The sequence below is a fragment of the Pelodiscus sinensis genome, chromosome 16 (genome assembly GCF_052426305.1).
Source record: "Pelodiscus sinensis isolate ZL-2025 chromosome 16, ASM5242630v1, whole genome shotgun sequence".
NCBI classification, from domain to species: domain Eukaryota; kingdom Metazoa; phylum Chordata; order Testudines; family Trionychidae; genus Pelodiscus; species Pelodiscus sinensis.
The window spans coordinates 3317885-3335212 of NC_143067.1; the positions used below are offsets into that span (position 1 = coordinate 3317885).

Consider the following 17328-nt stretch of genomic DNA (forward strand, 5'->3'; position numbering starts at 1 on the left):
ACACTTCAAGCCATGCAAGGGAAAGGCTCGCTCTTTGTTCGGTAGGTTTGGTCCCTATTAATTTTCGGGGGCCTGTCCCATTAGCAGTCTCCTGATGCTGAAGGTTTTTCAAGGTGGCCCTGCCCCAGACAGTGCGGGCTCACAGGGAGGAGTAGCGTCTTAGGTGCTGTGAATTGGATGAAGTGTATTCTCCCTCCTTCCCCGTGCCCACCGTCCTAAGCTACAAGTGTCTGTGTTGTCCCCTCAGCCACACTGACTTGAGCTACAACCTCACAGCCTACCCACTTCCAGAGAGGGTCAGTCCTGGCAAAGGAGAGCCATGGGTCCCGCTGGGGAAGGCACGCCCCAGCCCTCCCCCTTTCACCCAAGACCCATCCCTGGAGCCAAGCTCTGCCTCCCCCAGCCCCATCCTTCCTGGCCACGTGGGGGGCTGGGGCTGCCACACTGTGGCCCAACCCGGTCCTCTCCAGTGGCCAGGGAGCAGGTCTGCTGCGCCACAACCCCATCTCTCCCTGGTGGCTGGGGAAGCTGGGCTGCCATGCCGTGGCCTAGCCTTCCCTGGCGTGGCCCCAGCCTTCCGTGGTCAGGCATGAAGGCAGTTTTGGGAAGGCCGTGCCTTCCCTTGCCTACATTACCGGCCACCCGTGAGGAGAGCTGCTGCCGCTACTGCAAAATCTGGCACCTCTTCATGGCAGAGTCTATGGTGCCATTACAGGGAGCTGCAGCATTAGGGGTGTAGCCAAGTGGGACTAACCCCCGGGGAGAAGGCAGCAGCTGGAGAGCAGAAGCCCTGTTTGAAAGAGGGAGCTGTGCTGTTCTCTGCCCACGCTTCAATACTGTTTTGAGTCGGGCCCTTCCGCTCATCCATCAAAGCTTTTTGTGTGACCGTGAACTGGGGTTTTAACTCAATGAAATTATTTTGCAGCAAGTGTCTGGTTTCCCTTGTAATTTTTCATTTTTGTTGGAAAAGTGAAAACTTGAAACATAGGACGGCCACACTGGTCAGACCAAAGGTCCATCTAGCCCAGTGTCCTGTCTGCCCACAGTGGCCAATGCCAGGTGCCCCAGAGGGAATGAACAGAACAGGGAATCATCCAGTGATCCATCTCCCATAACCCATTCCCAGCCTCTAACAAACATAGGCTAGGGACACCATTCCTGCCCATCCTGGCTAATAAGTATTGATGGATCTATCTTCCATGAATTTATCTATTTCTTTTTTGAACCCTGTTAAAGTCCTGGTCCTCACAACATCCCCTGGCAAGGAGTTCCATAGGTTAACTGTGCTCTGTGTGAAGAAAAACTTCCTTTTATTAGTTTTAAACCTGCTGCCTCTTAATTTCATTTGATGACCCCTAGTTTTTACATTATGGGAACAAATAAATGACTTTTTTGTATTCACTTTCTCCATACCTATCATGATTTTATAGACCTCTATCATATCCCCCCGTCTCCTCTTTTCTAAGATGAAAAGTCCCAGTCTTTTTAATCTTTTGTCATATAACAGCCATTCCATACCCCTAATCATTTTTGTTGCCCTTTTCTGAACTTTTCCCAGTGCTAAAATAAGAAACATGACCAATGTTTGACAAGAAGTCTGACACATCTGCCAGCTCTACTTTTGAGACTGGAGTGGAAGGATTTGTAGAAATGTTAGAGAGCTTTACTATTATGACATAATTTAGGATTTTCTTAATTATCCTCTGAGCCCCACTTCTATTTTTCCCCCATTATAAAAATCATCCTACATTTATTGAACATATTCTGCATTATGGGACATATCGCTATGCACCAGATGCTTTATCATCACAGAAGCATTTTTAATAGAGGTGTAAGCTTCTGCTGGCCAACAAAAAAAAAAAAAAATAAAAAAAATTACAAAACCTCATCTTCAGCTGCACAGCAAAGATGACTCATGATTTAACACCATATTCAATCACAAGCAGAAATATACTTCACGATAAATAACTTTAAATTCATTGTACAAAACCCTCAAGTTGCTCTTCGTACAAATATGGTACATTGGACAAGTGTTCTTGCAAACATATTTTTAAAACTTTGAAGAACAAAGTTTTGTTCTGGCTCACAAACACATAAACAAACTGAACTTGCAACAATAATGAGAAAAAGGCTCCTAGAAAGTGTGGCTGGAGAAAAGAACACCATTGAAGTACAGAGTTGGAGTTGAGTTGATTTCCCCTTTCTACTGCGTCGCTCAAAAACCAAGGCTGTGTCTAGACTGGCATGATTTTGCGCAAATACTTTTAACGGAAAAGTTTTTCCGTTAAAAGTATTTGCGCAAGAGAGCGTCTATACTGGCATGTGCCTTTGCGCAAAAGATTTGCTTTTGCGCAAAAGCATCTGTACCAGTGTAGATGCTCTCTTGTGCAAGAAAGCTCCGATGGCCATTTTATCCATCAGGCTTTCTTGCGCAAGAAATTAACGTTGCTGTCTACACTGACCCTCTTGCGCAAGAATACTTGTGCAAGAGGGCTTATTCCTGAGCGGGAGCATCAGAGTATTTGCGCAAGAACCACTGATTTTGTACGGTACAAAGTCAGTGTTCTTGCGCAAATACTCGCGGTCAGTGTAGACAGGCGGCAAGATTTTGCGCAAAATCATGCCAGTCTAGATGCAGCCCAAGTGTCTGGTCATTAAGGACTGGGGCTTGTGCCCTGCACATATTCACATTTCATAAAGATAAAGATCTTAATTGGTTAACGCACTACAAAGGCAATTTCCCCGCCTTTGATATTTTCATCTCCATGTCCACCACTGTGAACATCCACAGACACATCCACCCTGATTTAATTGGCTTCATTAACGCTGCTCCTACAATTGACAGATAACTAACTTCTTTTGCTGTTATATACATATATCCTGAATTCTGTAATTTCTACTCCATCTCATCTGATGAAGTGGGTTTTACCCATGAAAACTCAAGACCTAAAATATCTGTTAGTCCTAAAGGTGCCTCAGGACTGCTTGTTGTCCGTAAATGTAAATTTACAGACTAACTCGTCTCCCTCTCTGAGATGGGCACCACCAATAGAAACACATTTCACATTTCATAGCTGTTTAAGGCCTGAAGAGCTCACGATGATAATCTAGTCTGACCTCCTGCATCTTTTAGGAGAGAACATTTCATCTGCTGATTGCTGCATCAAACCCAACAGCTTCTGTGTGAACTATAGCATAAGCCCACCCCAAATATGGCACAGAGTGGGAAAACCTGACTGACCAGAGGACATAGAAAGTTAGCCCATAGGATTGTGGGACACGTTTTGTGGACTTTCAGAGCACGAGTCCAGTGGGGTGGAGTCTCAGCAGTGAGACCAGGGTGGATTAGGATTGCTGCATGTGGCCTGGGCCTTAACTCTTAATTCCTGAGCGCAGCTCCTAATCTCACCTACATATTTGGAAATCTGGAGTGACGTTGGTGAAGTCCAAGGGGTTACTCCAGGTTTGTCCTCGTGGAGCTGAGCACCGGATCTGTCCCCTTGGCTTTTGCTGCATCACACAGGACCCTTTCTCTCACTCCAAAGAAGCTGACATGGGGAAGAAGGGAAGACGCATTTTGAAGTTTTCTGTGATGTTCCAACTAGGTTTTTTAATCTCATGGGAGCCTGAAGAACGTTAAAGAGCCAGAAGGAAACAGAATCCTGCATTTCCTTTGGAGTTCTATATTCATCTCCTTTCTGATGTTTCATTTCCCTTTCTTTAAAGGGACTTGCTGTTTCTGTGTCACAAGGGTTTCATAACCCTGGCGGGAATCCTCCATACCTTCTAGGCATAGGTACTGAAGGCCATGCCATGCAAACTCATTTAAAACAAAGAAAACTGAACATGAATGCATACACATCACCGCTTCCAGTGCATTCTCCAGTACGGATGGTTGATCCTTGGCTAAAAACCAGACAACATGAACATTTGAGAGCTAAGCTGTGTTGCCAGGAACACTGATTTTCCGTTCCCCCACCAGTGTTCCCTGTAAACTGAGTGCTTGGGGGGCTGTCCAGGAGAGAGTCAAATGGTGACCATCTGATTAGCAGAGTACACACAGCCAGCAGCATGTGTGTCTATTGGTGGTGCACATCCGTGTATGACTTGGTGCACAGAACAAAACTTATTCCTCACACAGATGGAAACAGTTAGAGGGAACACTGCCCCCTGCCTTCCCAAATATGGTCAGTGGAATTTTCAAGTAAATGCAGTACACAGCATTCATTGGGAGACCTCATTATTTACTCCCTGGTAGTTACAGCATCAGGGGGAAACCTCTTTCGAATTAGTCATGGGAATATGGCATGTAGCGGGAAATCACCACTATCTCTTCTCCCAGCTCTCTGCAATGCAGAGGACAGTCATTCAATCACTACAGCATCGCCAGCATGAAACCCATGCATCCCAACCCCTCCCCCGCCTGGCTGAGCATCAGAGAGAGATTCGAGAAGGGAAGAAAACACACTGAAAATGGTGGGGATAGCTCCAGCCCCAAGCAGACAGTGACACTAGACTCAAACTCTGAATCAATGAGGTTCCCTTCTAAGCGACTTGTTCCTCGGCGGGTTGCCACGTAAGACGTGCCACTATTTTGCTCCACCACATGAGGGATGTCTTCAAACACGCCTGCCACACTGGCCGCCATCATGCAACATAGGGGGAGCTCCGCCTGCCTCGCCGCACCCACGGTGAGAAATGGCTTCTGGCGCTCGAAAACAGCTCTTGGCAGGAACCCAACGCCTAGGACTCTAATATGGCTTCAGAGTTGTGTGTCCAACTGGACGCATCACAGAAAAACAACCCCCCAAAACAACCCACGAAATGCATATTCTGCCTCCCCCCCACTCCCAGTCTGAAAGCTACAGGTTAAACCAACGACAGGGATGCGACACGACATGCATTCAAACAGGGCCAGATAGGAATTGTGTCCTTGTGTGTATCGGCTGCAACAAATCTCCCTTGTCGCCAGATCCATATCACCAAGTTTCCTCCTCCCAGTTTTTGTTCTGATCCAGTCTCTCTTCCTCCATAAGCCCAAAGGGGTCTGATCCGCACTAGCCCGAGCCGTTTAGCAAGTGGTCGCCAGGGACTGGTGGATCGGGGGCTGGAAGCAGCGCACGTGCTCAACCGTGGAGCTGTCTGTTTCCACAGACTTCATGTACTTGTTCAGGATGGCGAAGATCTCGTTGTTCAGAATCTGGTACTTCCTGATCCGGTCAGCCATCTTCTTCAGGGGCTGGAGGGGAGAGAACAGCAGGTAAAGAGAAATGAAGCAATCCCTCTTGGCCAGCTGGAAAGCGTCATCAGCACCTCGAGCCTGCGGCTAAGAAACCTCAGCTGGAGTAGTTACAGCCTCTGCTACGTTTCCGCCCCGCTCCTCACCAACCCCCGTTATGTTTCTGCCTCGCTCCTCACCAACCCGTTACGTTTCCGCCTTGCTCCTCACCAATCTCCGTTATGTTTCCGCCCTGCTCCTCACCAACCCTCGTTACGTTTCCGCCCCGCTCCTCACCAACCCCCGTTACGTTTCTGCCTCGCTCCTCACCAACCTGTTACATTTCCGCCTCGCTCCTCACCAACCCCAGTTACGTTTCCACCTTGCTCCTCACCAACCCCTGTTACGTTTCTGTCTCACTCCTCACAGTGAGTCACCGCTATTCGATGTGCCATGGGGTCATACCAAAGCATGACAGGGCCAGTTCTTGGAAAAGTCCCTCTCACCTAATTTCCTGCCCCCTCACTGACTTGTTGCTAAAGCCAGTGCAATTACAGCACGGCTAATGGACACAATTATTCACTGTTATTTGTATGCAGCTCCCCACGGGCAAGCTGCAGGTCCCTGCTTTAAAAGCACAAGCACTCAGGTCCCATGCAGGGGCAGTGGGTGAAGGAAGGGATGGGAGAGGTCAGTCCGCCCCTCCCCTTCCTGCCTGTCCCACCCCCATTGCGGGGAGATAGGGCAGCACATGGCCCTGAAGCACAGGGAGGTGTTCTGGGGGTGGAGTGGGGTGGGGTCGGGCTGGCAGCATGGGAAGGCGGTGCCTTCCTTTGCCTAGCATAACGGCCGCCCATGGTCCCTCTCCCGTTAACATCTTCTCCTCTCTGCTACGACTCGGGGCAGGGATCCCCCGGCGGATGTCTCTAGCCCCAGCTGAGCGCTGTTTAAAGTTATAGGGCAACTCTAGACACGCTGGGTCCCCCACTGGGGCTGGGGCGCCTCGTCCATCTGAGCTTGAGAGCAAGGTCCCTGCTACTGTGCAGGAGCAGGGAGAGGGTAGTGCTGTGTCTAACCCCTCGGGGCCCTGCAGACCACGCTGACAAGGGTCCCCGGCCTTACCACGTTCTTTATGATTTCATCCTTCCCGTCCTGCCGCTGCACCTTCAGCAGATGGTAACAGAAGTCAAAGAGGTCGAAGCGACGCTGCTGCCCCAGGAGAACAATGACGGAGCAGCCAGCCCAATTCAAGCCGTCCCCAAAGCACTGCCTGTAGGGGGCGAGAGAGACCGGGGGGCAGATATTTAGAGAGAGGCTGTCCCACATGATAGGCGCTACCTTCCTCACTGAACGCCTGCCGTCCTGGCTCTCACACAGCTGCAGTGTAGATGTGTGTACAAGCAAACGAACTACAAACCAGCCAGACAGCACTTCAGTGCACCCAGCCAGTCTGCTCCAAGCTCAAATCGGGCCGCATGGCTTTGTGGACAGCACTTAGAAAATCTGGCTTCTGTTCCTAGCTTTGACACTGAGCTGCCTGGTGACCTTGGGCAAGTCATTTTCCTCTTTTCTGTGCTTCAGTTTCTCTTCCCCATCTTTTATCTCCCTTTTTAGCTTAAAGGCTCTTTAGGGCGATGTCTGTTTTGCTGTGTTTCTACTGCACACAGCACCATCGGGCCTGGATCTTTGCTGGGCTCCTTCAGGTCCCTCAGAAATAGAAATAAAAACCAACAGGACATAAGATGGGAGAAAAAGTTTTAAAAAGCCTTCCTCGCCTAAGAGACTAAACAGACCAGAAGGACGCAGCCTGGCTAAGGCAGGACAATTTCACTTTGGCGACAAAGGGTTGTTTCGTGGCCCGGTGTCATAGCGGTGCAGAAAAGAAGGAAAATCATCAATGTGCGTGGTGTAAGTGGAAGAGTTGTTGTGAGATCTTTTTCTAGGCAAGGGATCTATGCTGCATCTTAGGCGTTGTCTACACTACACAGTTTTTAGCAACATGCCCATGTGGCTAGAAGTCTGGCAGCATAAGCGCGGTCTGTCGGAAAATACTTCCACCTGCTACGAGGGAGGTTCACATTGTCCACAGGAGAGCGCGCCTGCTCACAAGAAACCATTCATGTGGCCACTTGCAGCAGCAAAACTTGTGTCTTTAGGGGGCAGAGGGGACCTTTTAAAGCACTCATGAATGCCTAAAGTTTTGTTAACAATGAGCAGTTCTGTGGCACCTTAGAGGCCAACCAATGTATTGGCCCTGCTGATGGCCCCATTTCTGCATCTTCATCTCCCGGCCTGTCACAGCTTTCAAATTTTCTGTGAATTTAACTACCTGTGAATGGTGCCAAGGCAACAGCCCCGGAGACCTGGCTCTCTGCTCAGCTCTAGACCAGGCCCAGCCCAGGCCCCACAACTCCACTGAAGTCCTCAGGGGTGGGCAATGTGGCCTAGTGGCTAGAGCACTACACTGAGATTCACCAGACCTGGGCTTTGTCTACACTGAACAGCTGAAAGCGCAGCCGTGGCCGCTGTTTACACTGAGCGTGGCCACGGCAGGCGCGCTGGAAGAGAGCTCGCCCTGCGCTCTGTGGAAACCCCCTCCCTGAGCGGCAGCCTGTGGAAACCGCCTCCCTGAGCACGGGGCGGCAGCCTGGCTCACACTGGAGTTTCACGGTGCTGTCACGTGCTGCTTGTGTGCGTTTTTCACACCCCTGAGCCAGAAAGTGGCAGCACTGAGACGTGGTGCTGGAGTCGATCGCTGGCTCTGCCTGAGCGGTGACTTTGGGCAAATAGGCACCTCTGTGCCCTCCTCTCTAGAAGGGGATCCTCCTCCCCGAGGTCTCCTGACAGCGCTACACAAGAAAGAGACATCATTGTGCTAGCCTGCTGCAGTCCTGGTGTCCCTCCTGAAACAGTCAGTCAGGGGGCCTGATTGCGAGGGAGGGCAGGTTTTGTGACTGGGATGCCAGTTCCCCGCCCGCTCCAAAACTACCTGTGCATGGGCTGTCTGACAGCAGCCCTGTCAGTCATGCCGAGCTGCAAGGAGCGTAGCACTGGCAGTGGAGGTAAAAGGCTTTGTATTATATTACTGATCCCTGAGTCGTCCCATCCCATCCTCATGCCCATGCTCTCTTCTCCAGCCAGGGTGTTACCGCATCAGTGGTCCTGCTAACTTTTTCCATCCGCATGCAGAATAAATTTTATGTGCACCAAGGCATGTGCGGGATGTGCACCACCAATAGAAACACACGCTGCTGGCTCTGGCGCTCTACTGATCAGCTAGGCGGCATCTGAATCTCTTTTGGGCAGCTGCCCAAGCGCTCAGCTTGCAGGGAACACTGCTCCACCAGGCGCTTCTCCAACTAAGTATCTGGGTCTCCCTCCCCCACCCTCACACGCCCAGCTGGCACATGCTAACGAACACACCGGGCTGGCGTACTCACTCTGCAGTGAACTCGTTCGTCCCCACGGGGATGCAGTACACGAACTGCATGGCACTCCAGAGCCGGTGGAACTCCACGCACTCATCCACGTGCATGACCCCGTTGGTAGGGGGAGGCCCGCGCCAGATGGGGTCCTGCAAGTAGCTGCGAATGCGCGTCAGGATCACCTCGAACATGGAGAGCCCGCAGCACAGCCGCTCCTTGGTCAGCAAGTCACCCTCCCGAGCAATGGCTATTTGCTGAGAAGGAAGATAACCACAGAAACAAAAGCAGATGTGTCACGACCTCCCTTCTGGAATTCTGCATGGATCTCCACCCTGCCTGGCTCAACCCTTTCTCATTTGATACCACACTCTGCGCCTGACCAGATCTTACCTCTGACAGATGCTCCGAGGGTTACCCCTGCCTGAGAATTAGGATGGGATAGAAAATGGTGGTTGGGCGCAATGACCCCCTGAGGTCTCTTCCAACCCTAAGGGACTATGAGTTTAAAGGACAGAGCCCTCAAATACGTGTAGTATTTAGAAAAACGGGTTCATGCAAACTTTGAAAACAGATTGCAAGAACAGAGGAGGAGGAGGATAGTAACTCCAAGCATTTTTGTCCTTTGGAAATAACTGAATATCTTGCAAGCTAGAAGCTAGCGTTTGTTTTCTTCCAGAAGCATTTCACTTCAGTCCTGCCGGAACACGGCTTTGTTACTGTGGGCTACTTCTGGCTGTTGGATGGCATATACTGGGCTATTTTTGTCATTCCACTCAAGGATAGTAGCAAGTGATGCATGCTTTGTTATTGTGTTGTTACTGGTGAGCTGTGCACATTGGTTATTACAGGGATACTCACTGTGCACAGTTGGTTATTACAGGGATACTCTCTGCACACACCTGTTTGTTGTGATAGGGTTGTTCATAGCCACTGGTCTAATATGCACGTGCAGATATCTAGTAGGCACACCCATCCCAGGTATTTGCACTTGCCAGTTATATGCAAACATCAGGATGCAATTGTGCACGTCAGCTTTGAAAACCTGGTGCATGCAAACTGTGAAAACAGATTGCAAGAACAGAGAAGGATGTCAGGTATATAGGCTTTGAGTCTCCCTGCCTTGCCATGAAAACACCAAGATTTTTTTTAACTTACAGTAAGTTGTGTGTTTGGTTTTTTTTTTTAAACTTGAAACGTCTGTAAATTGGTTTATGACTTTTGACTGTGACGTGTTTTGACATATCATACCAGGAAACAAACGCTTTAGCTTTGTCTTTCCGGTTTCTTACAAGATTTTGAAACACTCCTTTCTCCCTCAGCCCCGAAAAAGAAAGAAAAAGATCAATGCATTTTATAATGGTAAAAAAAAAAAAAAAAAAACTTCTTAAAAATAGGAAAATTCATGGCTCACTAGGGTTTTTTAAAAAGCTCTGAAAACTATTTGAAGCCACAAGGACCTTAGCATTGGGGGGGAAACGTGCATTTTAGAAGAAACTCGAGGTAACCAACTTCATGAACATTTGGGGGCTGGTGGGCGGGGGTGGATTGTAGACCTGCGCTGAGAATGGAATAATACCTATTTTCAGGCACAGCCATGCAAATCTGGAATCACTGCATTGACATCAATGAAATCAGAATGGAGGTTCCCAGATGTACATTGGGTAACAGAGCAGAATCTGGCCTCATTACAGTCCCCAACTGACTGTCACTGAACCCTAGAAAAATGGTGATTTAGGGCATAAAAGCAAGTGCATCCTTTACCCTGGCAGATAGGCTCCGACTTTGCTCCGGTTAGTCTGTAGCAGCAACGAGTTGTGCTCGGTTTGAAGAGTAGCACTAGTTAACTTGCCTTTTGCGCTTGTGAGGATTCTGTTTCACGCCATTTCCACCTGCATCCTTGGCTCCCACTGCTTCCTCCCAGGGCCGTGCAGTTAGGAAATACTGCACTAAGTTGCCATGACACTTGCCAAGCGTAACAAGGTAAAGGGAAGCCCGGCTTGGTTACCGTGCGCTCCTCACCATGGAGTCTGCTGTGGTCACAGCTGATCACCCCCGTTTGAGGGTTCGTCAAGGTGTTTTATTCCCATGGGTAAAGCGCTTTACCCCTGCTACCACTCAGGTCCGTGTCTGCACTTTCTGGCCTCATGCCCATGCTAGGGGGTTTCCTGCGGCTTTAGATGAGCTGTAAGCAGTGGCTGTATTTCTGGCTATCCCGATAGCTACCATAAAGGACACATTTTTACCTGACTGGGGTCAATACTGGGGTTCCAGGGTTGCAGATGGAAGGAGCAGGGTGGGGGCGGCCACGGTTGACAGAAAGAATGCGAGTGTTTGCTCAGATTACTTACAAGACAATGCACCCGAATCCATGTCTGCTTGTGGGATCTGGCTTTGCCCATACCCTGGGGCTGGTTCTCCTCCGCTGAGTGCCCTAATAAGTCACGTCTTAGCCCCGTACAGAGACAAATCTAGTGGCAGTGGATCCAGCCATCCACTTTTACTGCCCTAAACTGCAGGTGGCCACTCATCTAAATGCTGGAGCTCCAGAAACACTCCAGCAGATGGTTATAAAGCCCTGACGGAGCACTGACTCCCCATTTCGTGAGCAGAGGTTTATGCAGGCTGTAGCCCAAAGCCTTGTTGTTTGGTAAATATTGAAACTGGAAGTTCTACAAATATTCTTGGCTACCGTGACAAGGACAGCCTGGTAGCGTAAAAGCACCCAGCAATTAATATTCAACCAACAGCAAACACTCAAAGTCAAGGAAGAGTAGAGATTCTGACAGGCAGCAGCACCAGCTCTATATCTGCTAAACTTTGGAAGGTGGGTTTCACATAGGCCTTGTCCACACTCTGCGCGGAATTGACGTGGCAGTGGTCAATCCACCAGCCGCTGATTTATCACATGAATCCATCTGCGAGCACTCTCCCGTCAACGCCGGTACTCCACCAGGACAAGAAGAGTAGCCGTCGTCGACGGGGGAGCAGCCCTGCTGACCTTAAGGCTAGGGTTGCCAGGTGTCCGGTTTTCTACCGGACAGTCGGGTATTTGCACCGTCTGTCCGGTAGAAAAATTCAGAAGATACCGGACACGTGCAATGTGCCATGTGCAATATCCGGTGTTTTCTGAATTCCCGGCTGGGTGCCAGACAGAAGCCTGGCGGGGGCGGGGGAGAGACTGGGAGGCAGGGCCACGATTGGCGCTGGGAGCCCTGTGGTCGCGTGCAAAAGCCGGGGGGGGAGGATGTGTGGGGGGGCCTGGGACTCCCAGCCACTGCCCCCGTCCGTCTTCTGCACACGACCAGAGGCTCCCAGCGCCAGTCGCGGCCACGCCCCCCAGCTGGGAGCCTCTGGTTGTGAGCAGAAGACGGGCGGGGGGATTGGGTCCTAGCCCCGCCCCCGCCTGGCTTCTACCAGCAACTCGAGGGAGTGCCCGCTGGGGGCGCAGCCCCTTGGACTCCGGCTGCGGCCAGTGGCTGCACCCCCTCCCCCGCTAGCTCCACTTCCCGCCCCCCTTCCTCTGGGCCTCCCCCTCCTCCCGTCCAGCCCCGTGGCCCCCTGACCCTCCCCAGCTCTGCTTCCCGGCCCCCCTTCCTTCCAGCCCCCCCCCCTTCCTCCTGGCCAGCCCCACGGCTTCCCTCCCCCCGCTCTGCTTCCCACCCCCCTTCCCCCTAGCTAGCCCCGCGGCCCCCGGACCTCCCCCCCGCCAGCTCTCCTTCCCTCCCCGCACCGCTCCCGTATGTCCAGTTTTTTGGAGGGGTCTACCTGGTAACCCTACTCAAGGCACATAAGACGCCGCAGTGAGTACGTTGATTTGTGTAGCTGAAGTAGATCGGCCGTTTAGTGTAGACAAGGCCAGAAATGTTTCCCTTCCCCCTTTGTCAGACACCAAGCTGACAGAGGCTGCAGCTATGCCCAAAGTAGATAGACGGACGGACTGATTCCTGCCGTCCTGCAAAGCCTGTAGCACAGCAGCGCTGCTAGAATTCCAAGGCAAAAATATGGAGCGGGCCCGCAGCCATGCGCCCATTAACTCTGCAGGCACGTGGGCCAGCAGGCCCAGAAAGCAACATGACTTTGGGGTCTGCTCAGCAAGCCGAGGGACTGGAGTATGATAGTTTGTGAGATCCAGACGGGATGCACGCTGGGTGCAGTGTGGTCAGACTGCCTGGAATGAACTCGTCCAGTGACACTGAGACAGGGATTGTGTAAGAAACTGTAGAGGGACCAGTTCTGGGCTGAGCAGAATCCACAAGCAGGCAGTCCAGGGCCGATTTTGTTCCTAAGAGAAGGCCTTGATATAAGCCTACTGCTGCCTCCTGGCTGCCCAGCAGGCTCACCGCAGCTGGAAGGCAGGACTCGGATGCCAGAGCCAGAGCTAGACGGCTGCAGTCCCGTCAGACATGCCTGGGTCGTGTCCCAGACACTGAACTCTCGTGACTAACGTTATCGTGGGCAGCAGCAGGACACGACTCGTGGGCTGCAGTGACTAAGGGGGGATTGCAGGAGAGCCCAGGCCTGGCTCCGAGCCCTGACCGCAGGGCAGAGGGGTGGCTCGGCTCTCACTGCGTGGCTGAAAATCCCATGCTAACTGGGATTCGGGATTCTGGCAGGGGGGTTGCTCAATGAGCCATTCTAGTCCCTCTGCACGGGCGGGTACGCTGGCAGGGGAAGGCTTTGCTGTCCCAAACTGCCAGTCCGGCCCCACCCACACTCCACCCCCAGAACACCTACTATAGGGCTACGTCTACACTGGCATGATTTTCCGGAAATGCTTTTAACAGAAAAGTTTTCCGTTAAAAGCATTTTTGGAAAAGCGCGTCTAGATTGGCAGGACGCTTTTCGGCAAAAGCACTTTTTGTGGAAAAGCGTCCGTGCCAATTTTCGCGATTGGGGCTTTTTTGCGGAAAACAGTACTGTGCTGTCTACACTGGCTAATGATTTGTGCAAGAGGGCTTTTGCCCGAACGGGAGCAGCACAGTATTTCCACAAGAACACTGACGATCTTACATGAGAGCGTCAGTGTTCTTGCGGAAATTCAAGCAGCCAGTGTAGACAGCTGGCAAGGTTTTCCGCAAAAGCAGATGATTTTGTGGAAAAACTTGCCAGTCTAGACACAGCTTAGGTGTTCTGGAGGGCACAGTGTTACTCCCTGCAGCGCCCGCCCTCCTCACGCTCTAGGGCAGGGGAGGCTGGTGCTGCCCTCACTTCCTGTGTTCTGGGGCCGGGGAGGCGGAAGACATGCGTGTCTACCTGCCCTCCCCCACTCCCCATGGTGGCGGTGGGGAGGCAGCTTGGCTCCTGTGGGGGGTGGGGCTGGGAGCTTGACTCCCCCAAGCGCCCATGTCCCTATGAGTCTGCACTCATCTCACCTACAAATGATTCTTTATGCCCTGATCACGGCCCGTTTGCTTGTCATTATGTAAACACAATCTACGCGTAACTCCTTTTTAGTGCATGAACCCTCCGCAGCCTGGGGCAAAGCCATGGGACGACTCTCTGACTTCAGCAGGCATCGGATGAGGCCCTTCAACTGCTGCATTTATTACGTAAACAGCACAGGGCCACATTTTCATTAATGGCACCCAAACCCCCACAGCTGAAATGTGCTTGTAAATTTCCACACCCCTGCTATCAGGTGCCCGTGTCTTCTGTGTACCAAAACATTGACGTTTGTGTTCGAAACTGCATTTCCAGGAGCAACTAATAGCAGCGGGGGATGCTATCAACAAACACAGTTGTGTTTATTTCCATCGAGTTTCTGAGTTCTCCATAACTTTGGTTCCCAAAAGTATGTACGTGAAGGACTTGGTAGCACATTCGCATGAGTACATTTAGTGTGTGTGTGTGTGTATGGGAATGCAGAGAAACCTTTCATTTTATCATTATCAGTATGGTGAGAAGAAGTAGCATGTGGATCTTATGGAGTAGAATTTAAGGATGATTTTGCAAGGAAGGAGAGACACACACACATAAAAGCACAGTGGTGACTTTTATCTTAACAATGCCCCTTTACAAAGGGAACTATGCGGGAGATGAGAAATGCCTATGAATCAGCACAGAACCCTCTACTACACTTTCCAAGCGTTTGTTTCAGATTCTTCCCAGAGACGCTATGTTCCATATGACCTTGAATTATAAACACGATCCCTTAACAGGGACGTGAATTCCCTGGTCCCGTCACAAAGCCGTCACTTTTTATTACTGGATGTAATGTTCATTCCAGCGACAGAAAATGACTGTGTGGGGAAGTTAATCTAATTCAGCATCTCGAATACTTCTGATTGCATTAGCTAACAGAAAGCAGCCTGTTTGTTAGTGACGGAGTGAAATCCTGGCTCTCCGGAAATCACTGGGGGTTTGGCCATTGACTTCAGTGGAGGATTTCGGGCAGGATGGTGGTTTATTTTAGTGAGAGATTTACAAATGGTGTCATAACTTCAGCATAAGAGAGAGATCCTTCCATTTAGACCCTGAGTCAGAAAGCCTCCCTATGCAAGAAAACACTGAGAGATATGCTTAACTTTAAGCACATGCTTAATCCCTGAGCACATGCTTCAAGATAAACAAGTCCTTATATGAGTTCCTGAATATGGCTGGACTTCAGTGTGTGTGTGTGTATATAACTGCTGTCCTGAACTGGGGGCTTAAAGACCTGATGTAATTCCCCAGGCCAGAAACAAGCCCCACACATTCCCCCCTCCTGTGAAAACACCTCTAGCAGTTTTCAAGGTTGTTACTGTTCAGAGCTGGCTTGGGAGCATTCACCCCACCAGCCCTACTGCAGCTGGGTCAGCACGCTGGACACACGAACACGCCAGCTTCACGCAAGCTCCTAACACTCCCTGGCAGACCCCATCAGGTGCTAGGGCTCAGGTTTGTCTGATCGGAGGAAGAAGGCCATCACTCCGGCGCGAGTGATGCCTTCCCCGAGAAGGGTGGGGAAGCCAATGGGCTCAAGTCATTCAGTCAAGCCCCTGCCCAGAGAAATCCCTCGTCTGCCAGGAAGGGGGAGCCGTGCAGAATTTCAGAATACAAACTGGAGCCGTTTCCTAAGGCCAAATAACCAGGGGATGCTGGTAATTTTCAGTAGCCATCTCCTGGGGGTTGCAAAGGGATCCTTACCTGAGCAGTTCCCAGCCTCTCTATTAAGGGAACCAGGTGAAGTGGGGCATATTTGGCTTCGAGACGCTTCATGCGCACCTCCAAGCGTTCTCCTTCTGTCAAGCGAGCAGCAAAGAGTGACATGAGACCAGGCAGTAAGTCGGCATTTCCGCAGTCGCGCCGAGCTGCCTCCCCACCATCGTCTGCTCTGAAACGGAATGGCTAACTAGTGCTTCCACCTGGGTAACTAGACTATAACCACTCCACCTGACTTCCCAATGCATCGCCAGGTCTAGTCAAGGGCGTTGTAAGAAATCAATGTGTAACATTAACGGGGGGAGTTTAAGTAGGGGGATAAACATTGATCTCTGCTTCCCTCTTGATGTCTTACCTTTGATGTAGACCCTGGGCAAAATATTTTGGAAGGGAGCAGCATGCAGCAAATCACAAACTTCTTCCTGGGACTGAGGCAGGAGGAAGAAAAATAAAATAAGTTAAAAAAAAATTCCTTTAGGGTCTTAGTCTATGGCTCTAGGGTGCGCATTCATATCCAGCCCAGGAGTAATGCAAGAAGTCTGAACCCCTATGAAGTGAAACTGGAAAGAAAAGTCTCTGCCCAAAGCCCGTTAAACCTAAACCAGAAAGGTCTATAGAAGTCTATCACAGAACTTCCTGTCTCTACAAGCCCAGAAAGTTTGATGGAACAAACGCTGCCTCGGTGTGTAGAAGCACATGAAGGAAATGATTTTTGTTTCATTCTAACTTGGTAATTTCCTATCATTTATTTTCTAGCGCTCTCAAGTCATTCTCTCTAAAGCAGGGGTGGGGAAACTAAGGCCTGGGGGCTGGATGCGACCCCCAGCTTGCCTGGATCTGGCTCCTGAAGCTCGGGGCTCCCCCTCAGCATAGGGGAGCCCACTGGTGCTCCAGCTCCCCCATCATTCCCTCATGGGGCTGGAGCACAGAAAATCTACTAGCTTGGCCCTCCCAAGGTTCTTGGTATGTGAGGGGATGGGGAGAGTGTCTTTCTCCTCAGTTGGGGGCCACATCAGAGAGGGTTTGTTTTTTTCTTTTGCTTCTCACTTGTGTGTGGCCCCGGCCTGATGTTTCTGTGGGTCAGCGGCCCCCGACCCAAAAGAGGTTCCCAACCCCGGCTCTAAAGGAAGAACTTGTTGGCTTAATTGCTGCCAGGTGTGTATGTACGTACATATATGACTGCTGAGTGCGGTTACTGAACCATACATATAGGTTGAACCTTTCTAGTCTGGCACTCTCTGTTCCAGAAACATCCGTCATCCGGAATGATGTTAGTGAGCCAGGTGTCCACTCCGCATGGGCGTGGCCAAGTTTCCTGCAGTCACGTAGTTTGCTTACAGTTTCCAGTCCTGGCTCTCAGTGTTCTGTGCTGTTATTTAGCTCTAAATTACCTCTAAATGTCCTCTAACAGCCCCGTAAGGAATGGGAGTGTTGGTAATACTGCTAATATTGACCTCCCGTGGTCCAGAAAATTCTCTCATTCGGAACCGGTCAGATCCCGAGGGTGCCAGACTAGAGAAGTTCAATCAGCAGTATGTTTATTTG

The 17328-nt window shown here is 50.7% G+C and overlaps 1 protein-coding gene across 3 annotated transcripts in view; it reads right to left on the reverse strand.

The window, feature by feature from the left end:
• Window positions 1–1954: 1954 nt before the first annotated feature.
• The window catches only part of CYFIP2 (cytoplasmic FMR1 interacting protein 2), a 77749-nt gene continuing 62375 nt past the window's right edge, over window positions 1955–17328 (reverse strand). For all 3 annotated transcript variants that reach the window (XM_075900623.2, XM_075900621.2, XM_075900622.2), the window contains exons 27-31: window positions 16139–16211; window positions 15769–15863; window positions 8659–8897; window positions 6341–6488; window positions 1955–5239 (exon numbers count right to left, since the gene is read on the reverse strand). In XM_075900623.2, the coding sequence (XP_075756738.1) occupies window positions 5072–5239; window positions 6341–6488; window positions 8659–8897; window positions 15769–15863; window positions 16139–16211 (723 nt within the window). In that variant the 3' untranslated portion in view covers window positions 1955–5071. The remainder of the gene's footprint in view (window positions 5240–6340; window positions 6489–8658; window positions 8898–15768; window positions 15864–16138; window positions 16212–17328) is intronic.